At 39.4% G+C, this 17,435-nt stretch overlaps 1 protein-coding gene across 2 annotated transcripts in view; it reads right to left on the bottom strand.

Moving 5' to 3' along the window:
- Positions 1–17,435, bottom strand: part of LOC146710830 (microtubule-associated serine/threonine-protein kinase 1-like) — a 53,772-nt gene that overhangs the window by 11,863 nt on the left and 24,474 nt on the right. For both annotated transcript variants that reach the window (XM_085453465.1, XM_085453466.1), the window contains exons 5-15: positions 15,074–15,146; positions 12,024–12,184; positions 10,872–10,947; positions 9,966–10,175; positions 6,685–6,786; positions 4,705–4,837; positions 4,172–4,239; positions 3,714–3,790; positions 3,386–3,594; positions 942–1,080; positions 691–823 (exon numbers count right to left, since the gene is read on the bottom strand). In XM_085453465.1, the coding sequence (XP_085309591.1) occupies positions 691–823; positions 942–1,080; positions 3,386–3,594; positions 3,714–3,790; positions 4,172–4,239; positions 4,705–4,837; positions 6,685–6,786; positions 9,966–10,175; positions 10,872–10,947; positions 12,024–12,184; positions 15,074–15,146 (1,381 nt within the window). The remainder of the gene's footprint in view (positions 1–690; positions 824–941; positions 1,081–3,385; positions 3,595–3,713; positions 3,791–4,171; positions 4,240–4,704; positions 4,838–6,684; positions 6,787–9,965; positions 10,176–10,871; positions 10,948–12,023; positions 12,185–15,073; positions 15,147–17,435) is intronic.

Here is a 17,435-nt window from a genome sequence, read left to right as displayed (position 1 = left end):
CATTTTTGCTGCTAATAACATTTCTTTCACATCTAACTGAATCATGTATTCATCATTTACAACCGTACAGTCGCTCCTACAGTCGTCACAGAGCGGGAAACACACAGCATGTGGGGAGCATGCATATTTATGCTTAGCCAAGCCATCACCTCAAAGATGCCAAGACAAGATGAAAGCCCCGGTGGGTGTTTTTTCATGTGCAGATGGGCATGCACTGAATCCTAACACATATGTGGTCGACGTGATGAATGCACGTGAAATAATGAGGCTTAAATTCAAAGCGAGTGCTGAATAAAAGCCCTGGAAATATAAGCCTTTCCTGAAAGAGAAATTATTATAACCAAGGAAAGGCTGGTCTACTGTTGTGCCAACTGTGCCATATTTGTCAGATACACCTGCCACACAATGGAAATGTAGCATTCAAAGGAAATTTGATGGTGAAACTTTGCTTGGATCATACTGTAGTCTACACTTTAATGCTGATAAAATAAAACACACACACACACACACACAGTTGTCCTGATGTGTACAGTACAATTAATTTAAATTGACTCACATTCGCTCGATACTTAGTTTTAATATAGCAGAGAGTTTTATTAATTTGTAAAATTCAGATGTTTTGTCAGACTTTATTTAAACAAATTAAGATCTGAGTAAATGGCTGTGTATCTGACTTCGCTTTGGTCATACCTGTTTATCCAAAAATTCTCGAGTATCCTTCTCTATGTGTCCTTCATACAAGTTGGTGGTCAGGCTCATCAGACCCATCTTCGACAGGCCAAAGTCAGTCAGTTTGATGTGGCCCATTGAGGTAATTAGGAGGCTGAGAACAGAAAGACAAAAGTTACATTTGAGCAGTCTAAACCTTATTTATACATCTTAGCAAATAATTGGCGCTTGCTCTCTTTGCCCCTGTGTGACAGAAACTAGCTCCATCTTACTTGTCAGGTTTGAGGTCACGGTGCACAATGCCATAGTTGTGTAAGTACTCCAGCGCTAGGACTGTCTCTGCAAAGTACATGCGTGCCATTTCCACGGGCAGAGCCCCGATGTTCTTTAGCAGGGTGGCACAGTCCCCACCTGCCAACACAATTCAATATTTGATTAGTGTCCCGGGTACTCACCAGTTACAATGATTGGCTCCTGGTGGCTTTTGTGCTAGACTCCTATTTAGGCTGACAAGCACACATAGTAATGCTATATAGTTATTTAAAACTATGCTTCTTATTGTGATTGTTTGTATTGACAACATACAGGCACACAGGGAACCTACACTGGACCTCTGACCTCTTCTTCAAGGTCAAATAAGGTCAAACTTTCATAAGTTTGCTGCTGCCTTTGTATTGTATTGGGAACATTTAGGAAATGTTACAAAATATCATGTCACCTTTGACCTCTGACCTCACCGACCTACATTTCACATCTTCCTTTCTTTCAAGTTGACCCCAAAATGTGCTACATCTTTCTAAGAGCGTCTTGTTAAAGCCTTTTATCACTAATATTTAGTAATAATAATGACATTAGTTAAACAGAAGCATCAAACGAGTCTCCAATAGAGGATTATAAATAAATGAAATCCTTACTTCTTCAAAAAGCTCTCAGTGTCTATAACCCAATGAGACCTCTCAGGTCAGCAGGTGCTGATCCTTCACTTGTTCCCAGAATCAGATCTAAATCTGCTGAGAGCGCTTCAGTTACTCTGGTCCTATTATTTGGAACAAGCTGCCTGCTGACCTCAGATCAATTACTACTGTGTCTCAAAAACAGACTCAAAACCATTTCCACAGGCCTGCACATGATAACTGTGCCACTTTGGGAAGCACACTGAGTTTACATTTAAGGAAATGTGTCATGATATTCAGTTCAGTCAATATACGGTGGGATTTAGGTTATGGTGTATACAAACAGGAACATTTAGCTCACTAACCAGTTAACAGCTTAGAACAGCGGTCCCCAACCCCCGGGCCTCGGACCGGTACCAGTCCGTGAGTCGTTTGGTAGAGTTGAGGCTCAGGTGTGAAATGTATAGTTTTTATCGGTTTTCAGCGTTATTTTGTTATCGTTTACTCGGTTTTCCTGGGTCTTTTCACGTGTGTTATGAATAAATTTTCTTTTTTTCGGTACCAGTACTAGTTTTATTTTGTTGTATTTATCCGCGACACCTTAAAGGCCGGTCCGTGAAAATATTGTCGGGCATAAACCGGTCCGTGGCACAAAAAAGGTTGGGGACCGCTGGCTTAGAAAACATATGTGCTCCATAGCTGGATTAATGCTGATTAAGCATCCACAGTATTGTTCTTCTACTTTTCATCTTCCGTACGTTTTTTGTACGCTATCTTTTGGTCTACAGCCATCATTTTACCCTCAAAACGTAGCCATTGTTGCCCTCTTTCATTCAATGTTATTATTATTGTAATAGATGGTATGGTTCTTTCATAAATGTCACCAATGCACAGCCTCCTACATCAAACTCTTCTATAGAAGAGTAGAGTTGGCTCCCAAAATTTGTCTAAAAGTCAGAAGTACAGGCTGTCTTTACACTGTCACCACGTCCATATAATAAACTCCACAGGCATGAAAACTGAGAATTGTGTAGACTCGACATTGCTGCCGCTCACGGTGAAGGAATTCTGTCAATACAACTTGTAGTTTTGTCTTTGGAAGCATTTGTTTGAGAGTCACTTTTCTGTTCTGGTGCCACTGGCTGGAGTCACTATAGCAGCCAGGCTCACACCTGCATCCTTAAATGAGCTCTGTCTGTCACTCTGCTAAGATTAATCTTAAAAACTTCTGTTTTAACTGCTGCTGTGTCAACAGCGTTTGCTCTACAGCTATCATTTTACCCTCAAAATGTAGCCATTGCTGTTCTCTTTCCAACAGCGTGTCTTCCAAAGCTCAGAGATGTAAACTTTTTAAACTGTGTGGATCCAAATAGAGGGATCGCATTTCAGTCATTCAGTGATTAAAAGAATATGAACTTTTAATATTACTTCAGATGCTTTCTGACTCTAAATTTTCTTTTGTAATTACTTAGCTTTTTCTAATTTATATTTTAAACATGTTCAGCTACTTTTCAACTTCTTATTCTGTGTGAACGTCAGTTTTCAACCGTTCTACACTTTTGTTTTCACGTGACAAATTCTGCATTTTTCATCTCATTCAACATTTTTAACTTAACATTCAGCAATTATTTCATTTCAGCTCAAAACATTCAGCTAGCAGCATTCACACAGCAGTTTCTTCAGAAAATGCATTTTCTAGTTTTAAATACTATAATGTAAAATGTTGCTAAAATATTAGCTAGACAGACTGTAAACTTGTCTGAGTAAAACGACTGTCACTGATTGGGTTACTTTTTGTTTTGCACATGTAGACCTGTCCTCACCTTCTACGTACTCCATGACCATGCAGAGGTGCCGACGTGTTTCAAAGGAGCAGAACATGGAGACGACAAAGGGATTCTCTGCAAAGGTGAGAATGTCTCTTTCTACGAAGGCCTGCTGGATTTGGTTCCTCAGTATCAGGTTCTGCTTGTTAATCTTCTTCATGGCAAATCGCTGCCGTGTCTCCAGATGCCGCACCAGGTAAACAGCGCTGGTTCACATGCAGACACAGCCAGAGAGGCATGCAGTTTGACCATTTTATTTTCACTGGCTCTGTGTGCTTGTAAAGGGAAAAAAAGCACATATGTGAGGGAGAAAAGCTCTGCTCACCCATATGCTCCGTTACTTATCAGCTTGATGGTCTGGAAGTCTGCTTCTCCTGGTGGTTTCATTGCTCTCATCTTACCCTGTGGATCAAAGATCACAATGCAAAGATTAAATATCATCCAGTGGGAGGATAGAAAGCACGTTCTATATTATTTTTGTCACCTGTTAAATTAGTCTTTGCATTTATATTGTCTGCACAGATAAGCAGAACCTGCTCCAGGCATTTCCTATGTCCTCCTTCCTGTTTTTTATTATAGTTTTTTGTCTGCTTATCCTAATTTGGAGGCCATGTGATTCAAGGAAGGGGTGGATCTGGGTTCAACAGCCTCAGTGCAAATGAGCTAATTGAATGGACACAAGCCTGTTTGCCAAGTCATCAGCAGATGAAAACATTTTCAACAACCTTTCAGCCACGTTCAGCCAGCAGAAACGACCAGACTGGGGAACATTTTGGATCTCACCTCTGTGGAGTCATCTGTTTCAGGTGTCACTGGTCCCTCGCTGTCATAACTTTCCAAGTAAACCATATCTGATGACAAACACATGTTTGATCAAAAAAATCTGGTAGTCATTTTATTTTCTAATAAGGAGACTGTTTTGCTTTCCTTTATTTATGTCATATAAAAGGGCTCTTATTGAGCTTATAATAAACATGCCAGTAGTTATGCAAGCTCAGATTACACACTGGTATATGTGAGACTCCAGAAGTGCCACACATCTGTTATTTAAACCTTCTGTTTATGAGAAAGAGCCAATACCAAGAAAGCTGGCTTAATGCAGTGGTTCCCAAACTGTGGGACAGGCCTCACTGGAGACAAGCTAAAATGTCTTGTATCAGGCATCATATGATATGAGTGGCTACAGCAAGGCCCAGCATGATATAAATAAGAATAATTTGGAATTGTGATAAAACTAAGGATAAAACTATAAATTCATAAATGTCCATAATAGGCCCTGTTTAAACCTGTTAATTGTTTAAAGTTCCTCTACCCACCTTCAATCGGGTCTCGAGTAAGCCCCAGCTGGCCAATGATGTAACGAGGGATATCTGTTTTCATCAGATGACCCTCTTTGGCGTGGTCCTCAGCTGCCTCCAGCAGATGGTAAAACTCCTCGGGGTTAAACTCCTGCAGAGAACAACAATAAAACCTGAGTAGCTGATGTCATCAGGTATAAAGTTTTGGAGCTCATCCAATAATTATTCAATCAGCTACATTAAATTAGAGTGATTTGTGGTGATTTAATTTTCCTTTGAGTTATCCTGGCATTTGGTTGTGAATTTAATAAAATATCCAAGTCATTTCATGAATGACTGCCTCTGGATCAGCCCAGGATTTGTTTTTGTAGTCTGTGCTGCTACTGAGGAACTGATGGTGGTGGTCAGAACGGGGCAGGGAAAAGAAGCATCAGCTCGTCTTCCTTGCAAAAGTTAATACCACGTGTCACATTTGAGAATCTGCTGTGCATAAACAGAGAAGATCAATATGATGCCAATTCACAACAAACAGTAGTTTCAAAGTGCTTTAGGTTGTGTAGTGGCCATTAGGTGTGACTTGTAGGTGGTGGGGGTAGGGGAGGGGGTGTGAAGGAAAAGAAAAGCAGGGGCGCCTCCAGAATTTTTTATTATAGAGGGCGCCATATGGGGGCCGGTAAAAATATTTTTGTGGCACACTAAAAACAGAATTTCCACTTTTATTAAGCTGTTGTCAAATATAGGTTACTTGAAAAATCTGGCAAATAAGAGTGAAAGAAAAAAATTCGAAGCCTAGTTAATTTCACGGCATTGAAGCCGATGTCACTGAAAATAGGTTCATATGAAAACCAGATAAGATTTTGAAATTCACATTAATCTGTTTTAATTAATTCATTGACTGGAAGTTCTAATCATCGCTTTAATGATTCTCAGCTGAGAATCTTTAAAGAAAAGACAAAAAAGAAGAGCTGACAAACAAGAAATGCGGCAAAACTATGGGAGAAAAAAGAGAAAGAAAAAGTTCATGACAAGCTGTAGTGGCATAGAAATGCATTGTGAGTAAAAAAGAGGGAGTTTAGTGCTCTGTAGCGTAAGCCTGTAGCAAAACCACTAATATCACCTAATCTTGCTTTAACTACAAGTCTTATCAAAAAGTTATGAGTCTTAAAAGCAGAGAGGATGTGTTTGTCTCCTGAACTTAAACTGGGAGCTGGTTCCTGAGGAGAGGTGCCTTACAGCGGAAGAATCTGCCTCCCATTCCACAAAGCACACACGCTCTAAAATATGATCACTCGGGACTTTGCATGTGAAGAGAAGGATTTTAAATTCGGCTTATTTTTACAGTTATGATTTCAGATAAACTAGTTTGACGTAAAGAATAATTTAATTTTCAATTAGGCGTGCTCGCCAGGAGAGACTGGAACAAGCCCAATGAATCAATTCTCCACGTCACCGTCTGAGCTGTCTCTCACAATCAAGAACCACGTCAGCTTGGCATGACTCATGCAGGGATGCACAACTGATATCCTGTTACGAAACACCAAGTCACAGCAGGCTCCATAGACAAAAACCATATCACACACACACACACAGACATCCTTCAACTTTAAACGACAACCTGGTCACGGTATGTTTGAGGCAGGCTGGAAGGCAGCCGAGCAGCAGGGGGCTACTGCCTGGTATTAGCCGTACTCTGGGAAGGCAAATTTAATCTAAATGCAAATGTCTCCGCCATCCAGACAGACTGGACCAAGTCTTAGACTGGTTTGCTTGTTTTCATTTCACATTCCTGCTGTGTATAAAATCAGACTGTTAAAATGCTCATAAGGGGCTACAAATATGTTTTTGCGCTGATGATTGCTTTTTAAAAATAAAGCAATTTGCCTCGAGTCACAGGAGCTGTGAGAAGTTCTGTGATGAATCATGGGGCTGGAGGAGGATTGTGATCATCGCAGCAGTCGATGGGTGGGTAAATACTGATAAGTGTGAGTGTGATCCTACCAGACACTCCAAAAGCCTTGCAGGTCTGGCGATGATGATCAGAAGCTTTTTCACCAACTCCGTGACAAAGATTACCTCGGAGCTCTCCGAGCGCTCAAATGCCTGACGTACAGACACACAGAGAGGCAGAAAGACAGATATGCATCAGCATTTTTAACGTTTGCAAAAAGTGACATCTGACAACAATAAAACATGCACACAAGACAGAGAAAATCTGTCAGTCAAAAGACAGACGGAGGCACGAAGGTACATAATCAAAAAGCTGATCCAATCAAACCTAATCCAGGCAACCCAGGGTAATCACAGCAATCTAATCAAGCTGTAAAGATGGGCTCTATGAAATTCGCAGATACCTGTTATCTTCTCTGGCAAATCACATGCAAAATTAGCCTCCAATTTGGCTCTCGCCAAAGGCTTTGTGTGTTTGAATCTAATTAAAAAGACCTGAGGTGAATCACTTAATCACAAATCTTGCAAAGCTTCGCATATCCCCATCACCTGTACCTGATCTGCTCATGATCTGTTTTATTGATGTTTACTCACAAAGCGTATCTACAAATTAATCTTTATGCAGTTCATCTGCTTCACCTTTCTCTCCTGCTCACTATTTGAATACTTTTGTTGAAAAAAAGGCATTCTATGGAAAAAGAAACTGTTTAATACAAATATAAATGAAAAAAGTCTAATTTTTATATTTTTATTTAATTTCATAGAAATGGCTGTTTTCAGGCTTACATTCTTTCTAATGAACAGCAGGGGGCGACTAATCTGGCTGCAGAAAGGAAGTCCACTAGCATAGAAATATACGAGGAAAGGAACTTGCAGCTCATTTGATTTAATGACCTCAGTAAACATCATCCTGTAGAGTTCGTGGTTTTGGTCCCTAGTTTCGAGTCATATTAAGGACAGCATGTAGTTTCTTTTGTAAATTTGAGACCTCTTTAATGTCTAGAAGAACAATAAAGCAGGCTTTGCTTTAGTGCAGATGTACCTTATGTCTTATGTCCCATATCAGAGCGCATTCTCTTGATTTACAGTCATATATGACCTGCACACTTTCCATATGGCAACAGTGAAACTGCTCTGCTTGAGGATTTAAAATACAGACTGTTCAAACACTTGGGTGACATCACAGTGCCTCTTTTATGAGGAGTCTCCACTATGTTCAGCACTCAGTCTGTTACTTGGTGTGGCATGTTATTTGGTACATCACACTGGGTTTGGCAACCATTTTAGCTGGAAACAGCTGCCTGTTGTGGCTAAGAATCAGGTTGATGAAGGCCAAATAAGAGAAACTTAAAGGAGCTCAGTTGTGAGCCACACAATTCATGGATATATTCGAAGAAGTGGATACGGCACCACCGCTCAGCCTTTCTCCAAAATGTTCCCATTGGTCACTCTTTGATATTGCTCTTTACAAAAGCTCACCCAGGTGTTTGATGATTGCGACAGGAATGATGGATCCGACCACACAGTTCACATGTTTTACACTTTACATTCGTAAATCTTACTGGGGTGTGATGCTAATCAGTAATCTTGCTAATCTGTTTCCTCTAGGAAAAAAACACATGGAAGCTGCATGTTTGCTTGTAATTGATAGGGTGATACCCGTATATGCAGTGATGGGAATAACGGCGTTTTTTCAGTATCGAGTAATCCAACTGATTACTATTCCTATCGTTACAACGCCGTTACAGTTACTATTTTTCAACAAACAGACGGTTGAAGCTGTGTTCAGCTTACTGCATCTTATATCAGTTGCATGGAAGTAACTGTGAGTAATCTGGACGCTACAGCTTTAAGCAGCTGCGCGCGCTCCCGCAGACGGTAATCACGATCACTGTCTAGCACAACACCTGGAGCTAAGGGGGCAAAACAATCGCATGAGCGCTGCTGTTTGACCGAGGAAGAATAAAGTAGTCGTGGTAAGCCAATCACATGACCACTTCAAGATGACAAAGCAACAAGGAGTGATACACCTGCTGCTGTCAGACCTGCAGGTATCAGGCTGTGATTTTCTCCTTTATAGTGGACAGGAATTATTTTTTTGGAGTGGCACAAATAAATTGTGTGGCATCTTATTGAATGCAGAACAGCTGATTGTTCTGTAAATAGTTTGAAATGGTTATTTAAAAAATCAAGGTAAAAGGTAAATGGCTGCAAATAACTTGTTGTTTGCAAAACTTGTGCATATGATTTTAAAATTGACAATTTATATTTGCATTTAAAGTTGTGAAATGTGATTCATTAAACATGTTTGTGGTTGTTACAGTAAAAATATACTTTTTCTACTGATTTTATGTTTTTTGTCTGATTTTAGATCAGTTGTGTTAATACAGTATGTCAAAATGAAAACATAACTGTAAATTCAGACACGCGAGGTTGTGCTGAAAAGGATGATACCAAACAAGGCAAAGTAAATAGTTTTTAAAGGTAAAATGTGGAGGGAAAATCAAAAGTAGTTAAAAATGGGCAATTATACCCTGGACCCCAGAGGTTTTTTTAAGTAATGCAATAGTTACTTTTCAAGTAATTAATTACTTTTAGAATATTGTAACTCAGTTACTAACTCAATTACTTTTTTGATGAAGTAACTAGTAACTATAATTAATTACTTTTTCAAAGTAACTTGCCCAATACTGCATATATGCAAGCATCATCTTCAGTTCTAAGCAGTCTAGATTCAGTTTACCATACAGTACATCTCTAAGTCTCTGTCCCCCCCTTGATTTCTCTATGATGTTCACCATTACTGACCACTCTCAGAGAACAGCACTGGTATTTTTTTCCTCTATAAAGTCATTTTAAATGTACCGTCATCCACACGATCCCAAAAAAGCTACTGGCTGTCACCTTTGAATCTGTTCCTATTTATGACAAAGCCACTGTACTAAGAATACAACACATGCTTTATATAATAGATAAAAGATGCTAAAATTCAGTGGAGCTGGGGTAAACTGTGCCTTAAACCTTTTCCAGTGAAGAGGAGCAGTTAAGTTGTCTAGTTGCAAAAAGAAGTCCCATTGAGTAAAGAAAATGGGCCTTAGTAAATACTTTCTTGATGAATTTGTGGTCTTAATCTCCAACTTCAAGTCTTATTAAATCCAGCATGATGTTCATTTTGTAAATTATGGTCCTATTTAGTAGGAAATGATTTAGTGTGTGGCTACAATGTGACTGGCAAGTTGCTACTTATGAGTGCGCAGCGTTCCTCGGTTTCTCGGTCAAACCCAGGGACGTCCAGTTTCAAAAAAACAAGATGGCGATTGCCAAAAACTCACATCATGAAGCAGCTTTTCCAGATTCTCCTGTAGCTCGAAGAAGTACACAGAGGTGATGAGGCCTTCGCGAGCTTTGGCCAGGCAGTCTCTGGCCAGCTCTGCTATCTGATGGTGGATGAAGCTGAGGACTCCATCGGCCAGCGGAAGAACACTTTCAGGCAAGTAAGCCTGGATGAACTCAGCCAGCCTCCCCTCCATCTGAGCCGTGGCCTGGTGGGGGACAAGGTGGCGTAAGAAGACAGCAGAGGAGATTAGGTTTAGGAAAAGATTTATTTTCTTAGCTTGGCCGGATTTATGCGAGAGAAAGTTCAGGAAGCCGTTTCATTTGCGATTCAGACAGCGTGGCTCTGCTGATTTAGTCAGACTTCAGCACAATGTCTTTTTCTTTTTTTCATTTCACTTGTGTGAGAACAAGCCCAAAGAGCTTTTACCGCAGATGAACTCTAAACTATAATGCTCAATTTCCTATGGTTTGATTTTTATCACTGTCAAAGCTTTCAGCTTCTTTCCTTCTGATACCGACCTCACCGACCGGCTTTATTTCAGTGTTCATAACTGGAGCAGTATTTTTACATGCACTGAATAAACGTAATATTCACACTGACGGGGTGAATGGAGCTTGGCACGTTCTCATAATCTTGTTTGCTATGGTTTAGCAGCCCACATGGTTACGGTTCTTTCCCAGTTTCTTGGATGCAGGATATAAAACATTTGCATACACAGATCTCTGATAATGTTTAATCACAAACTGCAGAGCTTTGACTGTTTTTAATTAGTAACTGAGCACCGAAAAGGCTCCAAAAGTTTACTATTGTGTGCATTTAAACAGAATATGATGTTATCGTGAAGGCTCTTTGCAAGTCTCTGTGTGTATGTTGTGTTAGTGTGTGTGTGTGCGTGTCTAACCTTTGGAAAACGCTCTTTGTACACGTGGTTCATCATGACTATCTCGTTATCGTAGCAGGAGGAGGAGCGTCCTGGGCTGCAGAGGGACACAGGGGAAAAAATTCAGCTTTTCCAAAGCAAGGGCTGAAAACTGTTATATAATGAGATCAATGCTATAATCGACATATCTGAAATACATTTAAAATAGGCTTCAAGACGCACTGTAAAATGAAAAAAACAGTAGATAGTTTTCAATAAAAGGGAGTGATTGGAACTAAAGTAATTATTCACACCAAAAGACAAAATTCAATCATAGTTTTCAAAATTAGTTGTGTTGACTATACATGAAAAGTTAACTAAGACATTACTGACATTTTGTTTTTTTATAGAGGTGTTTTGCCCATAAACTGTTGGCATTTCAATACTCTAATACCTAATCAATACTAAAAGACAGTACTGGTTTATATACGTATTTACTTGATGACTTTACTGAGGTTTAATGTACTCGTACTTCCGTGTCATGCTGCTTTCTTTTTATGTATTTTGGATGCAAGTATTGTACTCTGAACTCCGTACTATTTATCTTAAAGTTTTGGATTATCAGGATTATTGGATTATTATAAATCCATTTAAAAGTACTTAAATCCCCAGCTGCAACAATAATGAGATCTACACGTTAATAAATCATAATTATCATCCGTTACTGTCATGTATCAAATTCTGAAAAGTGTAATTTGACACAGAAGTACTTTTACTTACTTTATTTACTTTGAGTATATTGTGATTATATAACCTATGCATTATTAATCTACTCCAGTAGGATTATCATTTGTATACTTCATCCAAAAAGCTTAATTTTTTTAAACTATCCAACAAAAGATCACTTTTTACATAAAAATTATAACAGGTCATGAGCCTAAAACTGATGTTTTCTGCATGGATTTTATGTCCAATTAAAAATATTCTGACTTGTGATCCTATATAAGCTAAAATATTTTTTTATTGGTTAAAGGCCTCTTTAACGATAAAAACAAAGATGTTACATAAAAGCAGTAAGATCAACCACTGGTGACCCGGCAAATCTGCTTTTAAGTAGTGCCTCTGAAAAGAGGACAGTGCGCTGGGCAGCAGACGCTGCTGTTTAATTTCATGAGCGCCGCTGCTGTGTCTAACCTGAGGCTGCGGGAGCGAGGGCGCATGTGGGGAGAGCAGCGGCCCCCATCGTCATCCATGATGCTCTCTGTGCTGCCAAAGTGCTTGGATAAGAAGTGGAGCTCATCCATGGTGGGCTGGAAGGGCAGCTGGTGCAGTCGCTCCTGAGAAGAGCTGGAGGACTGGAAGAGGGAGAAGAGGAAGGGAGCCAAGAGGGTGGAGGAGGAAGAGGAAGCAGACGGTGAAGGGGAGAGAATTAAGATGATGGAGGAGGGGGGTGGGATGGCAGATGAGAAAGGGAAGTAGGCGTTGGAAGGATCAAACAGAGAAAGTGCCAGAAAATTAACGACAAAACTCCACCAAATGACGTCCAGCAACTGCAGAAGATAACGATCTGAAAGCTAAATTATTAAAGTGTTTGACAGTCTACAGCTGTTATTCCTCATGGATCCAGACAGTGTGACGACAAACCAGGAACTGAAAGATAATGACGCCTCAGGGCCAGACCTTAAATCCATCTGTCAGTAAAACTTTGTCTCCTATTTCCTTTGCCTCAAACAGGGACAATGAGACCTAGACCGCCTCCTCTTACATTTCTAAGTGAAAAGAGTGAAGTAAGCATGCAGATTCCTCCCTTTGTTTATTTTATGTGTGGATGTCAAGATTTTTTCCTCTATCTTGGTAGAGTTGCATATTATTTTCCCAGAGAGCATCTGCTGAACTGATCCAGCTGTTACTTATATTTCTGTTCAAGTGTGTGTCTTTTTGGCTACAGTCTGATGAGCACAAACTGGGTCTTCTTCTCTCCTTGTTCACTGGTTTTTCCAAGTATACGGGGAATTCTTGGAAAATGGTTAGGAATACACCTTTGGGGCCCAAAATTTTAAATTCTTGCAAACAAGATGAAATAGAGCATCATGATCAGCGTGATCTTTCCACAAAGCTATAATCTGGTAACGCTGTCGGCAAGAAAATGACTCCATTCAGTATTTATGAATTTGTGGTATGATGTGAGAGAATTACTTTAAATAGAGCAGAGACTGAGGGGCCAGCTCAGTGTGATTCATAACATTCACAGCCTTTTGTTTAATGTACTATTGTTGTGTTTCTATTCATAGTATCTGGCTTATTTTGGTCTCTGATTAAATTAGCATGGAACCGCATGTGCTCTATCTCGTGTAGACGTCTCTTCACTACACCATGTGTCTCATCGCTCTCGTCCCAACCGGCTTGGCGATCGTCACTTTCCCCTCTTGCTCTCTTCCCTTCATCCATCTAAGCCTCTATCCACAGCCAGATGGAGAGAACAACCAGGCCCCTGATATCACTGTTATGCAACACGTCATGCTGAAGGACAGGCAGGGGAAGAAGTAGAAGTGACGAGCTGGAGATGGATACATTTTAATTGTTATCTTAAAGTGAAAATGTATATTCAGCTAATACAAACTGGCTTTCATAGATATATCTAACATGCTACATGGGGAAAGTTCTGGTATGCTGAAAGGGTCGATAATCATTATAATTATGGTTAATCATCATATAGCTGTGGGGACAGGTCTGATCAATAAGCCCACCCCTCAAGTAATTTAGAAGGAATACAAATTTTGCATTGCTATAATAAGGAATCATAAGGATCTTTCCAAAATAATCATCAGTAAATGTCATCATAAAGAGTGCATCTAAAAGTATCCCCTATAATAACTAGTATTGGTTCTATAATTCCCTGCACTGCTGTTCTGCTAGCTGTCTGTCCAGATGGTGTTGCGCTATCCTAACAAGACTTATTACTTGATTTTTTTCAGACACGTGACCACTAACTGTGTGACGATAACTTGTCTTTTTGACGTGTGACAATCACGGTGACAGTGTAGTAGTAAATAGGCCTGGAGACCGGTCCATCTCATCTGGCAATCACCGGTCATGAGAGAGAAGCGCACGTTCCCTAGACCAAAACCGAATCCTTGTGATTGCTTTGGTGTTTGGCATATTTACATAGTTTAAATGGAAGTGACGCCGGCCAGCTACTTTCCATAAAAATTGCAACTCAAACCCTTCAAATTAAAAGCGCAACTTTTAAATTGAAGATAGGAAACACTTCCAACTAACTGAGAAGGACACATTTTTCACAAGCAATCGATTGCTGAATCACCTCCAGTACGGTGAACAACTCAATATGCACATGACGTGAGAAACCTCAGTAGACTAATTATATCAAAGACTGTATTGCTTTCTATTTGACTTGAATAAAATGTATCAAAATGTAAAATCCAAAGCAGGAACATATACCAATGTCTTGCTTTGCCTAAAATAAGGACCTGTCACAGTGCCCATAAGCTTTTCAAGGACAGGACAGCATTGTTGGTACTTGAAGTCTGAATTGCCAGAAAAAGACGTCCATGTATCATTTCACACCAGAACTAATTTCATAGAGGGAAAACAAACAGATTTGGTATAAACAGACTAATCAGTGCTAATCAACCCATTAATTATTAGCTACTTATAAGTTATATCAAAAGTTTATTAGCTACACAGTAACCCAGCAGCCAACAATTTACATTTAAGCTAATGCTTTTGGGGTTACAACCAAATTGTGATGTAAAAGGAGCCTTCAAAGATAATGTTGGTACTCTTCATGTTCCAAATACTTAGAAATAAGTTATCAAATGAATTTTATTTAACGCTATATAATGGGGCATATTTACAGAGTTTTTCATACAGTAGACTAGGAGTGCAAATTGCTTCAGCGATGTTTTACTTGGAGTTTCGTGACCTTAGTTTTATAGTGAAGCTATATGACTTCTTATGGATATCCAATACTTTTGACTGTTTTACATTCTAAATTATCGTGACTCGTGCTGAGAGGCAACGTCCTGCAAATATTACTCCTCGTCTACGCTTTAACTTCGACTATGTTGGTTTTAACTAGTGTATTTTTTGACTGGCAACTGAAAGGATTGCTTAAATTGAGTTGTTCGCATACGCATAACTGCAAAAATACGCTCTAGCATAGCTGCTCCCCTACACACACGTTTATGATCAATACAGTGAAAAAGTGGTGATGTATATTTTACCGTGGAGCTGGGAGTGTTGGTACCATATCCAGAAGAGGGCAACGACGCTAAAGACCATCGTCGTCCATCGGCCCTGCAGAATGGCAAACACAAATTGCACTTCATTTAATACCCACTGCACTGTAGTGCTATAAAATCAATATCACATAAGCTTCTCTGTTGTTTATTATTGATTTGACAAAAATCAAGATAATGAACCTGAAAGCCCAGCTAACCTAATTTCATTAACTACAAAGAGAAGTTTTAATTCAGCTGAAGAAAATCATGTTCTAGTGAGTTGCATTGTGACTCTGTAACTCAGATTCACAGTGAGAGGCAGGCAGACAGATCTGATAAATAAGGACAGAGGCTTTATAGGAGCCTCGACTTCCAACATGAGAGAGAGACGGAAGTAAATAACAGCCTAATTGGCCGCCTACATACATCTCTGCTGTTTGAACACGAGAGTGTGGATGGAGCCTCGTTGTTTTTAATACAGTGGATGACGTGAGGCGTTGTATTTAGTGTAAGGTAAATAAGGATTGTTTTGACCTATGAATAATAAAAAGCTATTCAAGTAGGGTGTAAGAAGGAAAATATGCAACTGGAAATGAGCGTGACAGCTCCCCTTTATGAAAAGATAAAAGTGGCTGATTGTCTATGGTATGAGCACCTGCTGTTTAAAGTTGTGGAAACGAAGCAAACCCTGAGAGCAAGCTCAAGCACTTAACTCGTGTCTGCCTGTAGCATAAATGCAGCCATAAAAAGTGCATCTTGTAAATGCTGCACCTAAATCCCAGCTACACCCCCTGTCTGCATCGATCCCCGAGTTATTATAGTTTCATATTTTCTACTTTTATTTCATTTCTTTTTGTTCTGTATTCAGTTAAGTTTGAGTTAGCGTCCAGAGTGGGTTAGCTCGCTTCGGTTTAGGTTTTTTGAAAATGTCCAAGATCTAGGAACGTTAGTGCAGACGTCCAAAGTTGGAATAAATACATCCATCAAAGCCTCATCAGGCAAGCTGTATTTACATATTTTTAGCAAATTAACAAATACTAAAACTAAGGATACTTTTTAATATTTTAGTTATTATTTTAGTTTAGTTAGTTCTCCAAGTCTTCGGCTTCCTCCCACAGTCCAAATACATGCAGTTAGTGGGGACAGATTAATTGATCAATCTAAATTGCCCATTGCCCATAGTGAATTTGAGTGCAAATGGTTGTCTGGTGAACCAGTCCAGGGTGTACCCCGCCTCTCGCCCTATCACTGCTGGGATAGGCTCCAGCTCCCCCCGCGACCCTGGATGGATGGATAGTTCTCCAAGTTCATAAAATAGTTAGCTAGTTTATATTTTTTCAAAAGTCACATTTTTATTTTAATTTCAGCTAACTACATTTTCCCCCATAACTAGTGTAAGTTTTTAGTGAAGTTTTAGTTAGCTATAATAACCTGGACTGTCCACCATGGGGCCTGACAGCCTGTAGCTGCTCTACTCCAAGACTTTGAAATACCTGATCTCAGGACCATAAACTCTCCTTCTATTTTTAAATCACATTTCAAAACCCATCTTCACATTCAGACTTCACACCCTTCATTATAACATAATTAAACAGCATTGTAGCCCATTGTTATCCTGATCAGTTTTAATCTGTGTTTTTGTTTGTTTCTTGTGTATGCAAGTTTAAATTACTGCACCAATATGAGGCGACATTGAGGGACTCGAAAGGGGCCTATAAATAAAATGTAGTATTATTACTATTGTCACTTCCCACTCTGGGACAACTCACAGCTCACAGGTTTAATAGTTCACTCAGTGCACTACAATACATAGTTAGCATTTTGATATTAAATATTTATACATATTACCAGATAATACTTACAACCATAGAATACATCTAACGCTTTTCACACAATGCAGATTAGAGAGCTACAGTTGAAGACATATTTTCAAAATTAACAACTATTTTTGAAGCTTATGGCAAAAACAAATTACCACAAAAAGCAGTATCAAATTACAGACTGTAGTGAACATGATCCACTTAAAGTATTTTTCTGTAGGACGATGTGATTCGTGACTAAAAGCATGCAGACATTTGAGCATTAAAATGAAACGTGATGCCATGAATCTGCTTCTAATCCTCTTATAACCTGCCATAAGATTTCTGAATGTGACTACATGGATGCAGCCGTTGTTTCATGGCTCAAGGCCAAACAACTTATTTTCTGGACCTGCGCCTCCCGAGAAAAAAAGGGCCTTCTTCTCTAAACTGTTGTGTTTGAAGTGAACTAGTGTTTATAATATTGTTACACGCTGTCTTTAGCCTAAAGACAAAAGCAACCACGTGAAGGCCTAAATCTAAAATCTATTAACATGAACAGATGT

This window comes from Copadichromis virginalis, linkage group LG4, assembly GCF_057382275.1.
Source record: "Copadichromis virginalis isolate Kocher_CV1m ecotype Utaka linkage group LG4, C_Virginalis_male_GT1.1, whole genome shotgun sequence".
NCBI classification, from domain to species: Eukaryota; Metazoa; Chordata; class Actinopteri; order Cichliformes; family Cichlidae; genus Copadichromis; species Copadichromis virginalis.
This window is presented reverse-complemented; position numbering and strand designations above follow the sequence as displayed.